General features: G+C 42.9%; 1 protein-coding gene across 18 annotated transcripts in view; it reads right to left on the reverse strand.

Moving 5' to 3' along the window:
• Window positions 1–17503, reverse strand: part of osbpl8 (oxysterol binding protein-like 8) — a 197148-nt gene that overhangs the window by 52407 nt on the left and 127238 nt on the right. For 14 of the 18 annotated variants that reach the window (XM_086009552.1, XM_086009537.1, XM_086009533.1 and 11 more), the window contains 3 exons: window positions 7828–7898; window positions 1887–1967; window positions 937–1038 (listed from right to left, as the gene is read on the reverse strand). In XM_086009552.1, the coding sequence (XP_085865678.1) occupies window positions 937–1038; window positions 1887–1967; window positions 7828–7898 (254 nt within the window). Of the gene's footprint in view, window positions 1–936; window positions 1039–1886; window positions 1968–7827; window positions 7899–7999; window positions 8410–8544; window positions 8624–14093; window positions 14667–17503 lie in introns of those variants that run through there. The other 4 variants (XM_086009545.1, XM_086009550.1, XM_086009541.1 and 1 more) reach the window with 4 other exon arrangements.

Here is a 17503-nt window from a genome sequence, read left to right on the forward strand (position 1 = left end):
GGGCATAGATAGGATGGATACTGAGGAGCTTTTTCCCTTAGTAGAAGGGTCAATAACTAGGGGGCATAGATTCAAGGTAAAGGGCGGGAGGTTTAGAGGGGATTTGAGAAAGAACTTTTTCACCCAGAGGGTGGTTGGAGTCTGGAACTCACTGCCTGAAAGGGTTGTGGAGGCAGGAACCCTCACAACATTTAAGAAGCATTTGGATGAGCACTTGAAATGCCATAGCATACGAGGCTACGGACCAAATGCTGGAATATGGGATTAGATTAGACAGGGCTTGATGGCCGGCGCGGACACGATGGGCCGAAGGGCCTCTATCCGTGCTGTATGACTCTATGACTCTATAACATTACCGCTGGTTTGTCCGGCAGTTTTGATGGGACAGCAACAGCTCGGTCCCGTCGGTGCCGGATATCACAAAGTTTCCTGTACGTTATTGTTTTCTGTGCAAATTATATGAATCAAATCTGTGAAATAATGTAGCTGTGTGGCAGAGCCACCAGGTGATTCAGGACAATTGCTAATAATTCCTTTAACAGCAATGTAGTGCAACCGGGGGCTGTACCTTTAATGTATCTGTTAACTGTACTATGGCTTCTTTCCTTTACTCCGTGTGATGACGTCATGCCGCCCGTCACGTGATCCCCCAACGGCGGGAAGAACGTGATGACGTCATGACGTCAGTGCTCGGAACCTTCTAGCAGTTCTAGAGAGGCTTGCAACCAGACCAGACCTATTTGCATTGTATCCAGCAGTTTACTGTTTAACTTCGTTTGTTCATTAAATTTTATTGTTTTTGATTCTCTGCGTCGATCTCAATTCTTCAGCTAGGAACCTCCGTTCCTACAGCTGGCCATAAATCTGCACAAATCTGACGAGTAGCAAAGTAACAATTTCTAATAAAGTATCAGCTATAGCTCCCGTCACACGCACCTTCAGCCAATCTGCCATCACTATTACAGACGGATCAGTAATGCTGCTGAGCAACTCTTTTGTGGCTCTTTTCTTTTCTTCTCTGTAATTTTTCTTTTGAACCTGCAATTAGAACGTCTGTTTAATAAAAAGCTGCAACAAAACTACTAAGATTTATTATACGCCTGCAGGTCCGCTGCAACCAGACAAGTCCTAAACGTTTCTGCAAAAGTTTACATTTGTTTTGAACTCAAGTCAGTGCTGGTATAGTACAGTACAGCTCTAACACAAAATGAACAGAGGCAACACTTCAGTTTGCTCTCCACTACTACAAACACATGGGGCAATAGATCTGTAGAAATGGAATAGAAAGTTAACAATTCAGTCCAGGGATTTAGATGACAAATTGTCCTTGTGGTTTATTGCACCGAACCCAGCAAGTGATTTACTACCTGGTGTGTGAAGGTGAAATTTGACACAGATAGTCATTAGCGTCCTTTCGCCTCAAGGAATGGGCTTGAATCCAGCACAGACTGATGAAATCAAGATCTCATCTCTCTGCTGGCTGGGAGTTCTACTTAAAATAAATAGAAGCGGTCTCGATCCAATTTCTCGGAGACCCAGAGGGGAAAACAAACCTGATTATCTCACCTCAGTGTGGTTGCGGGTACGTCTGGTGTGGGAAACAAACGTCACACCGATGCTGCAAGGGGTGTTCTGCGACTGAGGAACATTGTGGGGGTAGAGTTCAGATTGAGCAGCAGTGAACCATTGCTCAGAACTTCGAACATAACTATAAAAACTTCATAGGAACTAAACCTTCTGAGGTTCATTGTTACTTTGAGAAGCACAACATTTATGCACAGTTATTAATAAATGTACCGCTGTTTATGCACTGCTATGAAGACGAAATTGAAAACAGCCAACGCACAGACTTGAAAAAAAAAAACTATTTGTATAATTTAACATACCTTGAGAGACTCCTTTTTTGTGAGTTTACTCCCAGGTGAAACAAGATCCTTTTCTGTTCCATTGTAAAGCTTGGACTCTGACTGTAGCCATGTAAAGTAATAAGATTAATTAAGATTTCAGTTTTCAAATACTTAATGTAAAGAAAAGAAACGGCTAAACTGACTGATCTCCACAGAGACAAGCACGAGCCATTGTGTTTGAGTGGAAGCACTGCAAAGGTACTTCCCCATGCCCCTTCTCCCACCTGATCAGTTAAGGAAACAGTAACGTAGTGGTTATGTTACTGGACCAGTAATCTAGAGGCCTGGACTACTGATCCGGGGACACAAGTTAAAATCTCACCATGGCAGCTGGAGAATTTAAATTCAATTAAATAAATCTGGAATTTAAAAAAAAGCTAGCATCAGTAATGTCGTAAAAACCCATCTGGTTCACTAATGTCCTTTAGGGAAGGAAATCTGCCCTCTTTACCTGGTCTGGTTTACATGCGACTCCAGACCCACAGCAATGTGGTTGATTCTTAAATGGCCCAGCGAGCCACTCAGTTGTTCAAGGGCAATTAGGGATGGGCAATAAATGCTGGCCTTACCAGCAATGCCCACATCCCGTGAACGAATAAAAAAATTTTTTTAGCGTTAAAAAGATGCAGGGATACAAACATATGCCACCCACCACTCCCGCCCACATCTGTCCAGTCAAGATAATGTTAAAATACATGACGGCAGTAGTACAACAGCAAGTGGATTAATTACAGTAAAGCGTCTTAAAACAGGAGCCGAGCAGTGTGCCGAGGTACTCGCTTTTGTGCAGTGACCTTGAAAGTTTATTAGAATGCCAATATTAAGAAAAAGGGGAATGATTGTAAAAGCACAATAGCCACGTTCAAAACCATCCTGACACCATCCCCCCCGACCATGTTAAACCCATACAAGCATCGTCAGTTGTACGCAGTTGTTCGTGTCCATGGACAAAGTGCTCGAATGCTGTATAAAACTGCGCTGCTACTTCATTGACTTACCACCCAACCCAACACAGTTAGCAGGGTTGGTCTTCTGCACACTGGGGACCAGACACTATAAATTGGCCAACTGTCTAAATTGTTTTATTTTTGATTGCTTTTTGCCCCCCCACCCCCCACCCCCAAAACCATCTCCTTTCCTGTTTATGGAAACCAACACTGATCTCCTAACCCTCAACAAATCCCTAATTATTGTCAAATGAGCTTTCATTCATAGCCCAGCTAAATTTAACACGAGGGAACCACTATGCTAAGTGATCGCATCGGAGCTGAAAATCAATGTCAAAATTGTAGAACCATACAATGGAATGGTGGGGGGGGCGGTAGAAGGAGCGGGGAAGAACAGATGGGTCTCCATAAAGCTACTCCCATTGCCAGCACGAGCTAACATCATGCAGCCTACCAATTAACTAGGTAATAATTCAAAAAAGCAATAAATAGCTAAGATTGTGACCATGCTAACTACCTGTGTTGTTCCTGACAACTATAATTAAGATAACAAACAGCATTAATTTCAGTCATAAATTAAATTGTTATCCTCTGTGCATGCTCTCCTCGTAACGAGACACCTACATCCCAAAGTCTGGTGACCTCAGATGCGCGTCGTCAAGAACCAACGCTAAGGAACTCCTAACTATTTCTTAAACTAGAGGATGAAGGGGGTAGGGAGCAGAAAGGAAGACTGATCGGCCCCTCAAGTGACCATCCTTACAAGAGGACATGAAAATTAGAAGCAAGGTAGAAATTAAAGGAAAGATGGTGAAAAAATACTGTTTATATGAATAAGTTTTGAAGGAGAGGTATAATGTCATTGGAGTACCAGAGATTTAATTAAACTGAGGCAGTCGCTGGGAGATTTTAAAAAAGCCAGGACATGGAAATTACTCCAGAAATAGACGCAACACAGCAAACGGATGGCAATATGGTTGCTGGAGACGGCATCAATAAATAGCAGAAACAACAACAGAAAATGCTGGAAAAACTCAGCAGGCCAGGCAACATCCGTGGAGAGAGAAATAGAGTCAACGTTTCAGGTCGAAACGCTTCGTCAGAACTGAGTGAAAACACAGGAAATGAAACCGATTAAAAGGCCAGTTTGGGGGCTAGGAAATGGGGATGAGAGAACAAAAGAGAAGTGAAGAGACATTAAGAGGTATTCAAAACCAGACGAGATGGTGCTAGGACTAGTGGAGAGACAAAAGACGGCTCTAGATTAGGTGTGAAATGCGCTGGCAGAATGGGAGACAGCTGCCATGTGGGAGAGAAAAAAAGGGGGAAGGGCACAAAACAAAGGTGTGGATAAAAAATATATAAAAATGTAATAGGGGCCGAGGTTATGATCTGAAATTGTTGAACTCGAGATTGAGTCCGGAAGGCTGTAAAGTTCCTAATCGGAAGAGGAGGTGCTGTTCCTCGAGCTTACGCTGGGTTTCCGTGGAACAATGCAAGAGCCCGAGGACGGTGAGGTCCGAGTGGGAATGGGGCGGTGAATTAAAATTACAGGCGACCGGAAGCTCGGGGTCACCCTTACGGACTGAACGGAGGTGTTCCGTTCAGGCAGATGAATCGCAGGCACCGTTTGGATTGAAGTTGAAACTGAAAATGTGTATTTTTGCTATAAATCGCCAGGAGATGGTGGACAATGAAATGTTGCAGAAAGAAAAGGCTGTAAAATGTCCAGAATGTTTATCGTGGAGGTTGCCAAAATCCAACTACAAAAAACAACAGTGTTAAAAACTAAGGAGAGGAGCACGTTCCCAAGAGTTGTTCAGGTCCAGCTCCTTACATACTTCACTGTGGAGCCAACAAAATCAGAGGCTATACTGCCAAAGGCAGTAAAACAAATCGCTTGACTTAAAAATAACAAACGCAAACGGGCTTAAAGCTTCCTGGAGTATAACATTCTATGGCAAATGGACAGTGAAAGAGGAGTAAGTGTTGACAGCCCGCCAGTGCCAATCTTTGACGTGTGAGCACAGACAGTGTATGTTAAACAGTCTATACTATCGTGCACTGTACCCCTCGAGCACAGGGATGCAGAGGCCAAGTACAGCATTTAAACTGGTGTCCTGGGCAAGGACAAATACTTCAGCACAGCCCAGGGATCAAACCCCATACGCTCTGGCCCAGATGACATGCTACTCAGTGCTTTACCCATTGAGCCAGCAGGGATCTTTCCACTAAAATTCATGCCAGTGCAGTCAAAAAAAAAAACTTAAAAGGGTAGCAGAGGCCCATGAAGTTAAATAGGAGCTACAAGCATAAGGCTTTTAAAAAGAGGGAATCTGGTAAGGAGGAGGATTAGAATAAAATAACCAAAGTTTTGAAAAAAATTCAAAGGAGCAAAAGTAACAATTAAGAGCTTTTCCAATCTATATGCAACAGATCAAGATAAATAAAACTTGTCTGCTTAAAGACAATAGTGAGGTACTGAAATAAAAACAGGAAAAAGCTGGAAATACTGAGCTGGTCAGGCAGCATCTGTGAAGCGAGAAACAGAGTTAACGTTTCAGGTCGATGACCCTTCGTCAGTGGGGTACTGACATTGGGCGTTAAAGAATTGATAAAATAGTTACTCTACATAGGATATGATGTAGGTTTTCCCAAACCAAAGTTCCAGGGCAGCAAGGAGTGGAGCTGATTTTAATCGGATTAGCAGGGTGTCTGGCACTCAAGCAGAGATTCAAGCTGGCAGTGACAAAGCTTTAAAAAAAAACAAGTGTGCATTGTGGTACGACTGGAGTTCGACGAGCTAACATTGTGCAGCCTACCAACAAACTGCACTGGTATGCTTTGCACTGCTTGCCCAACCAGGATCAGCTTACCCATTGGGGGATTGGTTTGCAAGATTATCTGAAACCAGTGGAAAGAATCTTAGCCCTCAGTGATAGGTCTACCCCAAGAGTGCACTGGAGAATTGTTGACCTGCCTGGATCAGACATTGCATGACCAAGTCTGCCACAGAGTTGACCTGGTTCCAAACTTCCATGGACAGAAACTGTTATCAGAAGATGCTCGAGGCAGATAACCCACACAAAAATATAGATGCATCCCTGAGTTATAAAGGAAGTATAGATAGAAATTTGGTACGTTATAACTAACATTTTTGAAAATTCACTAGCTTTAGTTGCGACTCCAGCAGATTGCAAAGTGGTAGACATGACCAGCAGACAGGGCAGCAATAGTTTCTTTCTTACTAGCCCGTACATAACTTCAGCGGCCAGAAACAACTCAAATTGTGTGTTGGGCAAACTGCATTTGAAAGTTTCTTTTATTAAAAAAATGTGTTCACAAGATGTGGGCATCGCTGGCACAGCCAGCATTTATTGCCCATCCCAAATTGCCCTCGAGGTGGTGGTGGTGAGCCCCCACCTTGAACCACTGCAGTATACGTCTTTGTTGCGGTTTGGTACAACTGCGTGGCTTGCTTGGCCATTTCAGAGGGCAGTTAAGAGTCAACCACATGGGGTCTGGAGTCACATATAGGCTGGACCAGGTAAGAACGGCAGGCTGCCTTCCCTAAAAGAACATTTGTGAACCAGATGGGTTTTTAAGACAATCATAGTAGTTACAGATTAGCTTTTTAATTCTAGGTTTATTTAATTAACTGAATTTAAATTCCCCAGCTGCCGTGGTGGGATTTGAACTCGAGTCTCCGGATCATTAGTCCAGGCCTCTGGATTACTGGCCCAGTGACATAACCACTCTGCTACCGTACCCTGAAAGGACCTTGCCCAGAACCAATTTCCAGTCCCACATTGGGGCAATGTGAGGAATGAATCATTCAACAGTATGAACAAAATGCAAGTGCACAACATCCCAAACGGTTGAAGTGCTCTTCCGGATATCAGCATATGAAACCTTTTCATTAGAAAGACTTGCATTTATATCGCACCTTTCATGACCTCAGGACATCCCAAAGCACTTTACAGCCAATTAACTACTTTTCAAGTGTAGTCAACTGTTGTAACGTACGAAATGCGGCAGCCAATTTGCACACAGCAAGGTCCCACAAACAGCAACATGATAATGACCAGATCATCTTCGGGCATTATATGTCCTTGGGATCAAACTTCCTGGAGGTCAGCAGAATTGCTCGTGTCAACTTATGGAACTCTGAACTGTTGTCGGCTACCCCTCACCGCTCCCCATCAATTCTCTTCTCATTCTTGTGCACATAGTAATATAACGTGTAGCACCAGAAAAGACTCTTGCAGTCCATCTGGCTGGTTGTCTTCTGAAGCTGGAGTCTCCTGCTGGGGTATGGTTACATGGCATCAGCCAGCCTCCAATCCCTCTCCCAAATTACCCTTCCTAACATGTGAGCTCAGGATCCTATTCAACTGACGTTAATCTGTTCTGACATCCACACTTTCCAGAAGAGGTCCAATTTGTTTCCCCTTGAAGCCCAGTGCTCTGATGCTGCAAAGCTCTGTCCCTGGCGCACGCTGAAAAGCGGAAGCCCATCTGCATCCAACAGACGGAAGGCTTACAAGTAAAATCAAACAAGGCACACAAATCCTCAGAGCATACAAAAAGAATCGACATGACCACATTATGTTGAGTTTAGTTACCTAGAGGTTGAGTGGTTACCCAAGGCTCTGACAGTTAGCTGATCGAGTATCAATCTGATCTGGTACAAATACATTTTTCCTCAATCCTAGTCACAGTTACCAATTTTCACAAAAGCAAGCCAATACATCTAAAACATTCACCCCCTCATTGCTCAGCGTCTCAGGTTTTCCACTTCTACATTAGTCAGCCGAGATCTGCAGACAGATCTAGCTGAAGGTTAATAAATATTGCAATAGCTGCAATCAACCAGTCTCGCATCAATGGAATTAATCGAAAACGCCACTTCAACTGACAAACTAGGTCCGGCCCTGCAGAGGTGCAATCACAGGACACAGAAGGTATTGTACCTTGCTTTTTGATATTGTGTGCGCAGCATCATCCTTTGCCAGGGACACTTCATCTCTGCCTCTGTCCAAACCTAAAAGAAAAAGTTGTTCATTAATGTTGGAGTGTAAAGCCATTTAAGAAAGACAGCAGTTGATGAAGACAGGTAAGTAATCACATGTACGAGCACTCTACTTTTACAAGTGCCATCATCATCTTGGGCCAACCTTCTGACTCTCCGTCCTAACCAATAGTCATGGTGAAGAATTAAACGGGTATAGCTCAGGACAATGATCACTAAAAATAGATGCGTAAAGCGAAGCTCAGCCATTTTCTCCCATATGCTGCCTACATCCTTAACGTCACCTGCACGCAGCCAGCTCAAGGCTCTCACTCAGCAAATTCAAGTTTAAATTTAATTACTGTAAAATCCGGAATATAAAACATACTGATCTGGAAAAACTCTCCCATATATACAGATGTTTATAAACAGGCAAATATTGAAGGTTTTACACATAGTTGATACTTTGCGTTAAACTGTGATGTGCAACACTTAAACAATGATCAAAAAATAGATTTTTTTGGTACAGATTGTAAGTAGAAATGATGTATTACTGGAAAACTTTAGAACATTAAAAATGTCAACATGCTGTCCCAAAACAATAAAAACACTCGTAAAAGCAGAGTGCTTCAACAGACAATAGTCCACTGCGCTAATCTATACAGATCATAATATTCACCTTCAATTGTGCTCAGTTTGCGGATAGCAGCAGGTGGAGTGCTCCAATTTGCCTCAAAGCCCATTAGTTGGTTTGGGGGGGTGGGGGGGGGGGGGGGATGACGACGAGAGAGAAAAAAAAGCCACAGTCCCCACTTCTGACCATTATCCAGTGCTTCTGTGCACACGAGTGGACGTGGCATGAGAACAGTAGCAGGCTTCAGTTCCAATTCCCTCAGTCGACAAAAAGTCTGCTGAAACATGGTCAAGGCTCACACATGCAGCCACTTAAAGACTTGAATTTATATACTGCTCTCAGAAGAATCTGAAAAGAGCGTCATGCACAATGTATTACTTTACCTACATGCTGCCATTACTTCAAATGTGACTGTTACTTGTGTACAGCAAAGATGATTACCAGTCAAGTTCTTTTTTGGTTGGTGTTCATTGAGGACTGAATGTTGGTCAGGTGAACTCACTGCTTTTCAAAGAGGGCTATGGATCACTAATGTACATGAGCAGATGAGGCCTCAGTTGAATGCCGAAGCTAAGGGATGGAAAGGGCTTTGGGACTGCCTGAGATTGTGTGAAGCTCTTTAAAAATGCAAGTCTGTCTTTCTTCTTTAAGGGATGCTGTTCTGTTCTTATCATTTACATCAGTCAGCTCTCACTCAGGGCGGCCTGGAAAATCCCATCCCAATTGATTCAGAGCACTGAGCCCCAGAAGTCTTCAGAACTTACATCAATGTGATGGAGGAGCATGCAAGACTTGAAAAATTCTGAAAACCTGTCTAAAAGGCTAGTCTATGCTAACCCTGAATAGGAACAGGAGTGGGCCATTCAACCACTTGAGTCCGTTCTGCCATTCTATTAAATCATGGTTGAAATGCCCCTCAACTCCATTTACCCGCCGCTTCTCCTTGTTCCTTGCCAAACAAAATCTAATTTTCCTGTGATTAATCTTTAAGATTTGCTAAGATTTATTTCACTCGATTTTTCTTTTACCTGCTTAAACTTGGGATGATAGCAAGTGAGTCAGCACTAAGTAAAGCAGAAACCCTTGGTTAGGTTTAGCCAGCTTTAACCCAACAGTGCTAAAAAAGTTCATTCACCAAAAGCAGCTATTTCTAATTTATCACACTTGCATCTTTGTTTTCAAATTCCTCCATGGCCTCGCCCCTCTCGCTCTCTATAATTTCCTCCAGCCCCACAACCCGGAGATATCTGCGCTCCTCTAATTCTGGCCTCGGGCATCCCTGATTTTAATCACTCCACCATTGGCGGCCGTGCCTTCAGCTGCCAAGGCCCCAAGCTCTGGAATTCTCGCCGCCTCTCTTTCCTCCTTTAAGACGCTCCTTAAAACCGACCTCTCCTGCCCTAATATCTCATGTGACTCGGTACCAAATGTTGTTTGATAACGCTCCTGTGAAGCACCTTGGGACGTTTTATTACGTTAAAGGCGCTATATAAATACAAGGTGTTATTGTTGTAGAACAAATCTTATTTGTAAATTAACGCATTACACATATTTACAACAACTTGTATTTATATAGCACCTTGAACGCAGTAAAACGTCCCAAGGTGCTTCACAGGAGTGTTACAAGACAAAAAATTGACACCGAGCCACATAAGGAGACATTAGGGCAATGACCAAAAGCATGTCAAAGGGGTAGGTTTTAAGAAGTGTCTTAAAGGAGCAAAGAGGGGTGGAGAGGCGAGAGGTTTAGGGAGAGAATTCCAGAGCTTAGGTCCTGGGCAGCTGAAGGCACGGCCGCATATTTACTAAAATATCTGGCTGTACATCCTAGGTCTTGGAGTTAAATAATTAACCAACAAATCTTGGTCAATGTATTTTCATTATTTCGATACAAAAAATACTTTAATGCATCTGCAGTACAGGTCAAGCAGTACGTTATGAACTGAGCTGGCGGCTGCAAGTGACACGAATGCGGTCTCAACACTGGATTAGAGAGCAAACCTTAATGGGTGAGATTTTTTTTATAATTTTGACGAGTACAGATTAAATAAAATATTGCATTTTTCCTTTCTTTAGGCACAAATTAACACAACTTTAAAAAAAAAAATCAAAACACAGTGTGATTCCAACAAATGTTGCTGGGCTAAAAACCACAATTCAAAGTGCAGTAATTGTGGCCTTCTTAAATGATTCACCCCTTTACCAGCACAAATCTATATGCAGAAATGTCGTAACGAACTTAGTGTTTGCACTGCTATTTAAAGAAAGACAGACTTGCATTTATATAACACTTTTCACGATGTACCAAAGCACTTTACAGCCAATGAAGTACTTCTGAAGTGTAGTCACTGTTGCAAGGTAGAAAATGCAGCAGCCAAATTGCACACAGCAAGCTCCCACACACAAAAAATGTGATCATGATCAGATAATCTGTTTTTCGTGATACTGATCGAGGGATAAATATTGGCCAGGACACCGGGGATAACTCCCCTGCTCTTCGGAATAGTGCCTTGGGATCTTATACATCCACCTGAGAGCAAAGACTGTGCCTCAGTTTTAATGTCTCGTCTGGAAGAAAATTCAATCAACACAATCTCAAATCTGCGTGTGGCAAGCGGTGAACAAAATGCATACGGAATTGGTGAAATGTGGAAAGCATTTCAAGATGATAAAATAATGAAAGACTGCCACAAAAAAACACCACTAGGCAATCAGTAGAATGTAATGGCCATACATTGATATTGTGTGTTATTTGAGAAACAATCAACATGAGGCAAAACATCAACAGCTGATCAGGTAAACTGGCACATCTGGAAAGAATCTTCTGAAGCATATTACCATTTTTGCTAATTAGAATCAAATTCAAAATCAGGACTAAATACTCCAGAATTCTACATTAGGGAGGGGAAGAATTTTTTTTTTGTACTGTGAAGCGGTAGCTTTCATTTAAAAATTCTGCACAAATCTTTGTAATAACAAGTCTTCTGACGACAAGTAAGCTCTTTCCCAACAAACAAGAAAATTCAATGATGGTCATTATCGCAAATTCACAGCTAAAATGATGCTACAAATTACAAAGCACATATTTATACCATTAGATTTCCGCCAGTTTCTGTAGTTTGAACCCCAAGGGGAAAATCAGCCTGTTCACTCGTTCCCAAACAGACAGAATTATAATTTTCTGAGAAATTACTGTACTTGGTCAACACAGGGACTTGGGGCCCTCAAGTTCCTGGGGCCAGGGAAGACAAATCTGTGGCATGGTGGCAACTGAGATGAGCTGGGAGGGGCCGCAGAACCTGGTCGTGCTTTTTCTTTGCCCCATCTGAACTCCTGCTGCTTTTGGGTGCCGCAGTGAGACTCCTCCCTACTCGGATCAGGTGGGCGCCCCAGAGTTCGTGTGGGTGCCTGTCCACCCAAAATATTTAAAATAGTCTGACCATGGGATTTCTGATGGGGTCAGAAACATCTGCAATGGGCAGGTGGAAGTTTCACTCCACCCCAGAGCGGGTCCCCCCAGACCCCCCAAAACCAAAGACCTCCCCAGGAATGTCAGAACCATATAATTTAAGATTGTAAACCAATTACAGCAACATAAAAGCTCCATATTGACACTAACAATTTCAAGCATGCACACCGCAGTCAACTGTACAGTTACCCCACCCCCTCAAATTAAATGCGTCCAGATTTACCACAAACAGGTGAAGTGAAGTAACTGAATGGGATAGGAACATCATGATTCGAATTGATTTTTTGTTGTACTTCCCGCAATCTATAAACTTGTTAATGAGTAATTGTTATGAATTTGGCTTACAAGTAAATAAAATGCTATTGATATTTAAAGAAGCATGCATTGCAGTTCCATTTTGGTTACTGTGAACGGGATGATAAACTCACACGTGACCAGTGCCTGTAATGTTTAGTCAGCCCACTTCATCACTGAAAGGGAATTGATCATTTGGTTCTGTACCGTTTCAAATGGTCCACTGAAATAAACAGTGTGAAATTAACTTCAAGTAACCAGGGATCATCTTTCCTTCATCCTCCCTTTTTGGAAAGAAATCTATGTTTTGTTCTACTCTTCATTGCCCTGATGGATCCATGCCATCCCCAGCGGTGTCTCTCCTCCTGCCTGCACATGGCCAGCGCCGGGGGTTCCAGCAATGCTTCATCTTTCTCAGGCTGCCCCTTGGAGACATCGCCCATAAGCGTTCTTCGAGGTTTATGCTGACATCCAGTTCCACCTCCTCACCGCTTTCCTCAGTCCCATGGCCACCCGTGTCGTTAAGACTGTCCATCTGACAAGACCAACTGGCACTCGTTCCCTAAATGGCTTTTCCTTGCTACTTCCGTCCCTTGCCTTTAAAGGCAGCCTCAAAACCCAACGCTTCAGCTGCGCTTTATCATCAACTTTCCCAACTCTACTGCACTCGGTTGATTCTCACTTACTCAAAGCAGCTTGGCACTTTTTTTTTTTTTTTTTTTGCAGGCCAGAGGCAGTATACAAATGTAATCTGTTCTCAGAACACTGAAGAATCAATTTTATTATTAAGGCCAGAGCTCATGAAAGGTTTCAAATACAGCAAACCACAAAAATAAATTTACAAATTAAAAAGGTTAAATCACTTAAACAACTTAGATTGTGCCTAATACAAGTATACTTTACAGTGAATACATCAAGTATGCCAAAAAGCAAAAGGGCAACATTGGTAGTTTTTAGTATCTGCTGTGTGGAATTTCTCAGGTCTTCTGTAAGTTAGATTCATTCAAAATTAAAATCCTGCTCTCCCTTGTGTGTCAATTATGAAGAAGTTCAGTGTTGTAGGCTACAGCCTTATAAAAAAAAATTAAAAAAAATCTGCATGAGCCTGCCCAAACTCATTTTACTTCAAACCATCCAAGTCATCAGAAACCACCGCCAACTAATCGTTCATCATTTTTGTTTATATAAAACTGCAGCTGACATTTAACGGGCAGTTGTCTCACCGCCGGCTGCGGGTAAAATTATCAACAAATTACTTCAGGTCAGCGGAGACCCATTTTTCCGTGGATATTGCAAGCTGGGCTCCACTTCTGCCCGTTGTCTAACGGAGAACAGTGCCGGGCGGAAATGTAAATGGGGGAGCTAAGTGCGGTCTCCCAAAAATCTTGCGCTGCAATGCAAAAGTGCCTCTCTAAAGCTAGATTAGGAACAATGCTTTTAGCTCGTTGTATCATTTAGTCTCCTTCAACTGCTGCAGGGAAGAAAAACCAACCAAATTCATGAACATTTCCTTAAATGTTTCTTTCATTTTCAGGCAATTAACAAGTGTGTTGCAAGTGCTGCAAATATTCCACCCTGTCTGAAATAGACCAGTAGATAATTCTACAAGGGGAATGATTGCTGAGCAATTCAATTCAAACAGGGAAGTGTTACATTTTAGTTTTCATACATATTACAGTATTCTGCACGCAACTTAAAAACAATAGACAACGGTCCTCGAAACTGTAACATTGCTCTGTGCTTTCTGCCTTTTTTTTTTAATAGTTTTACTTGCAATTATTATTCAACACACTGCTAGTTGTTTCAATACGAGAAGAGAGATACTACAAACCTGGCAATATTGGAGCAAGTTCATTGTAGCCACCAAAAGAAGCATTTCTGATGAGTCTTCGTCCGTCAACTCGGGATGACAGTACACTTGGCAGCCCGGCACACAAGGAAAACCTGCGGCGTACCAGACTCTCTTCCTTCATGTTGTGGATGTTCTGTTTGTGTCAAAGGTTTACCCATAAACTGAAATCACTGCGCTGCTCAGGTGGTGGCTGTTGCAACTGCAGCTGTGAGGATACTAATGATTGAATGAGCAGCTAAAAAGGAAAATGCTGGTCCTTGTGAACAAAATGAGCCAATGTACACTCCTCCCAGCAACTGGACCACAGGATGGCAAATCTGCAGCAACACAGCCAAGTACCTCCTTACTTTTCCTGTGAATTCAGAGCACACTTATTTTTTTATATCACTGTGATCAGGTTGAAGTACGCAAAACCCCGAAGCTTTCCCACTGGATTCGGAACTCTCAGCACGATACCACAGAAAAAAATAAATCAAGACCACAATTAATCATTTCGGTTTACAGCTTTAAAATCCATACAGCAACTAGCATCTTCAAGACTATCAATGAATTTAGCTCCTTCATTGACTCCTCCCTAAGAGGTTAGGGATTCAAGATCATGTTTCTATTATCGCCACCTCACAAATTTTCTCCTTCAGTCCCTTCAATTCTTAGTTAAGGTACCATCCAAGATTAGGATCGGATTATTTTTTAATTGAAATAGGCGGAACTAAAATTCTAAAAAAATTGTAAAAGGAGGATAGCCTAGGGGTGAGAATTCATTATTAAAGCATTCCCTCTATTTATATCTAATTAAAAATATGTATGTTGCACCTTACAGGATAGAGCTTCAATTTTAGGCTGCCGTTTCCCTTTTGTTGAGACTGGTCATTTTAGGGCTCCTGTCATACCAGGAACACGGATTACTTGGGTGAGAAATGTTCTTATCTAGATCCCCAATGGGTCAGTATACAAAGACATTATGTACAGTGGATCCCTATCTTCAGCTCTGCCGATTTAACCCCGCTGGAAGTGCGTATGCATGAACTTCACATGAGGATAGGATTGGACCAGGCTGCAATGCCCAGTGACAAAACAGCTGGTCAACAATTGATGTACAATCTTCACAGATGAAGAAGGATCGCTTGGGCAAGATACTGGAGGCAAACATCTCAAATCATCCTCCAAGGGTCGAAAGCTCCAGGAGAAGTTGTTAGCTCATCCAAGTTGGGGCAGAGATAGAACGCCTACAGTACACATCCCTGGGCTGCGGAAGAGAAACATCAGCAAGGTCTCCAGTGCTATCCTGACACATCTGTGGAAAATGGAATTTACCTCAAATGGAATGCCCAAACGTGGGTTAACAAGAATCAGGGTGATGGGGCAGCAACAGTTGGTGCAGGACAGGATACAGGCAACAGTGTTTTGGATAGGCTGATATTTATGGAGGGTTGAGATTAGGTAGATGGCCAGGAGTGCGCTGGAATAGTCGAGTCTGGAGGTGACCATGGCATAGATGAGGGCTTCAGTGGCAGCTAGAGGAAGGGGTGAAGGCGACTGATATGACAGAGGTGGAACTGTGAAAGTAGACAGTCTCTAATGGAGAGAACATGGGCGCCAGAAGCTCAGCTCGGGGTCAAATACAACACCGAGGTTGTGAACAGTCTGGTTCAGCATGAGCTCGGGAGGGGGAAGGAATGGGTGGCGAGTGCACGGAGTTTGTGGCATGTTTGAAGATGATGGAATAAGTCTTCCCACTGTTTAACTGGATATCGGACAAGCAGTCTGAGAACAGAGGCAGTGGAGGGGTTGAGAGAAGCAGTGTAGTGGTCAGAGCTGGGCGTCGTCAGCCGTGCGGGTGAAAGTTGACTCCATGTTTTTGGATGATGTCAAAGTCTCAGCTCGGATCCACTGAGTCAGCACAGCATCATAGTACTAAGGGGGGGGGGGGAACACTTTAGGGGTGGCTTTACCTACCAAGTCACCAGGAAAGCAAAACATGACAGTTCTAAAACATGTGCACTCTACAACAGACAACATCCTGATGCACTTACAATACTAGATGATTACATCGGCAGTGCAATCTGGGTTAACTTCACACAAGTATTTGCTGTCTTACACCCATAGAAATTTACAGCACAGAAGGAGGCCATTCAGCTCCTTATGTCTGTGCTGTTTCTTTGAGAGAACAATCGAAAGCTAAACCCACTGCACCACTCTCTTCCAGTTGTCCTGTACACTTTCCACTGCTTCAAATTTGTATCCAATTTTACCTTAAAAAGATGCAATGGTCTCTGGCTGAAACACTCCCTGCTGCAAAGCATTCCATGCTCCAACAGCCTGCCACAGATAGAAATTTCTCCTAACCCCTTTTCCTTGTTCTCTAAGGATTTTTTAAACTGATGGCCCCTCGACACTGATTCTCCAATCAGAGGAAATAGCCTTTCTTCTTTCAATCCATCAAGATCATCAATTCCATTAAATCACCTCTTGGCCTTCTCTGCTCCAGTGGACATAGGTCCAATTATTTAGTCTCTCCCCATAACTATAGTTTCACATCCCTGGCGAATGTAAGAACATAAGAAATAGGAGCAGGAGTAGGCCATTCGGCCCTTCAAGCCTGCTCCACCATTCAATGATCTTCTGCCTCAACTCCATTCACTGGCCATATCCCATGATACCCGTACTAGTCAGAAATCTATCGACTTCTGTTTTGAATATACCCAATGACTGAGCCTCCACAGCCCTCTGGGGTAGAGAATTCCAAAGATTCACCACCCTCTGTGTGAAGAAATTTCTTCTCATCTCAGTCCTGAATGGCCTGCCCTTTATCCTGAGCCTATGGCCCCTGGTTCTAGACTCCCCAGCCAGGGGAAACATTCTCCCAGCATCCACCCTATCAAGCCCTGTAATAATTTTGTATGTTTCAATGAGATCCCCTCTCATTCTTCTGAATTCAAGAGAATACAGGCCTAGTCTACTCAATCTCTTCTCATAAGACAGTCCCGCCATCCCAGGAATCAATCTCGTGAACCTTCGTTGCACTCCCTCTATGGCAAGTATATCCTTCCTTAGGTAAGGAGACCAAAATTGTACACAGTACTCCATATACACTACATTCTCTATGGCTTTAATGTGCTTTCTATAATACAGACCAGCCTTCTGGATATGGTCAGTGACACCAAAGAAGCTATATTGGGAGCTGCTAACTACATTTGCATCGCAAACTGCAGTCCTTGAACAAAACTTTTGCAAAGCTTAATTCTGAACCAGATGAAAGAATTTTTTTTTAATTTCACTTAAAATAACCTTCAGTCCTCTTTCTGAACAGTTCAGACAGCTGTTAAACTACTTACAAGAGCGTAGATCTGCCTCTCTACAGATTTTGTTCCCCCAGTTCGCTAACGACC

This window comes from Somniosus microcephalus, chromosome 16 (genome assembly GCF_052327205.1).
Source record: "Somniosus microcephalus isolate GS21.2 chromosome 16, FLI_Smic_1.0, whole genome shotgun sequence".
In the NCBI taxonomy this organism is placed as follows: Eukaryota; Metazoa; Chordata; class Chondrichthyes; order Squaliformes; family Somniosidae; genus Somniosus; species Somniosus microcephalus.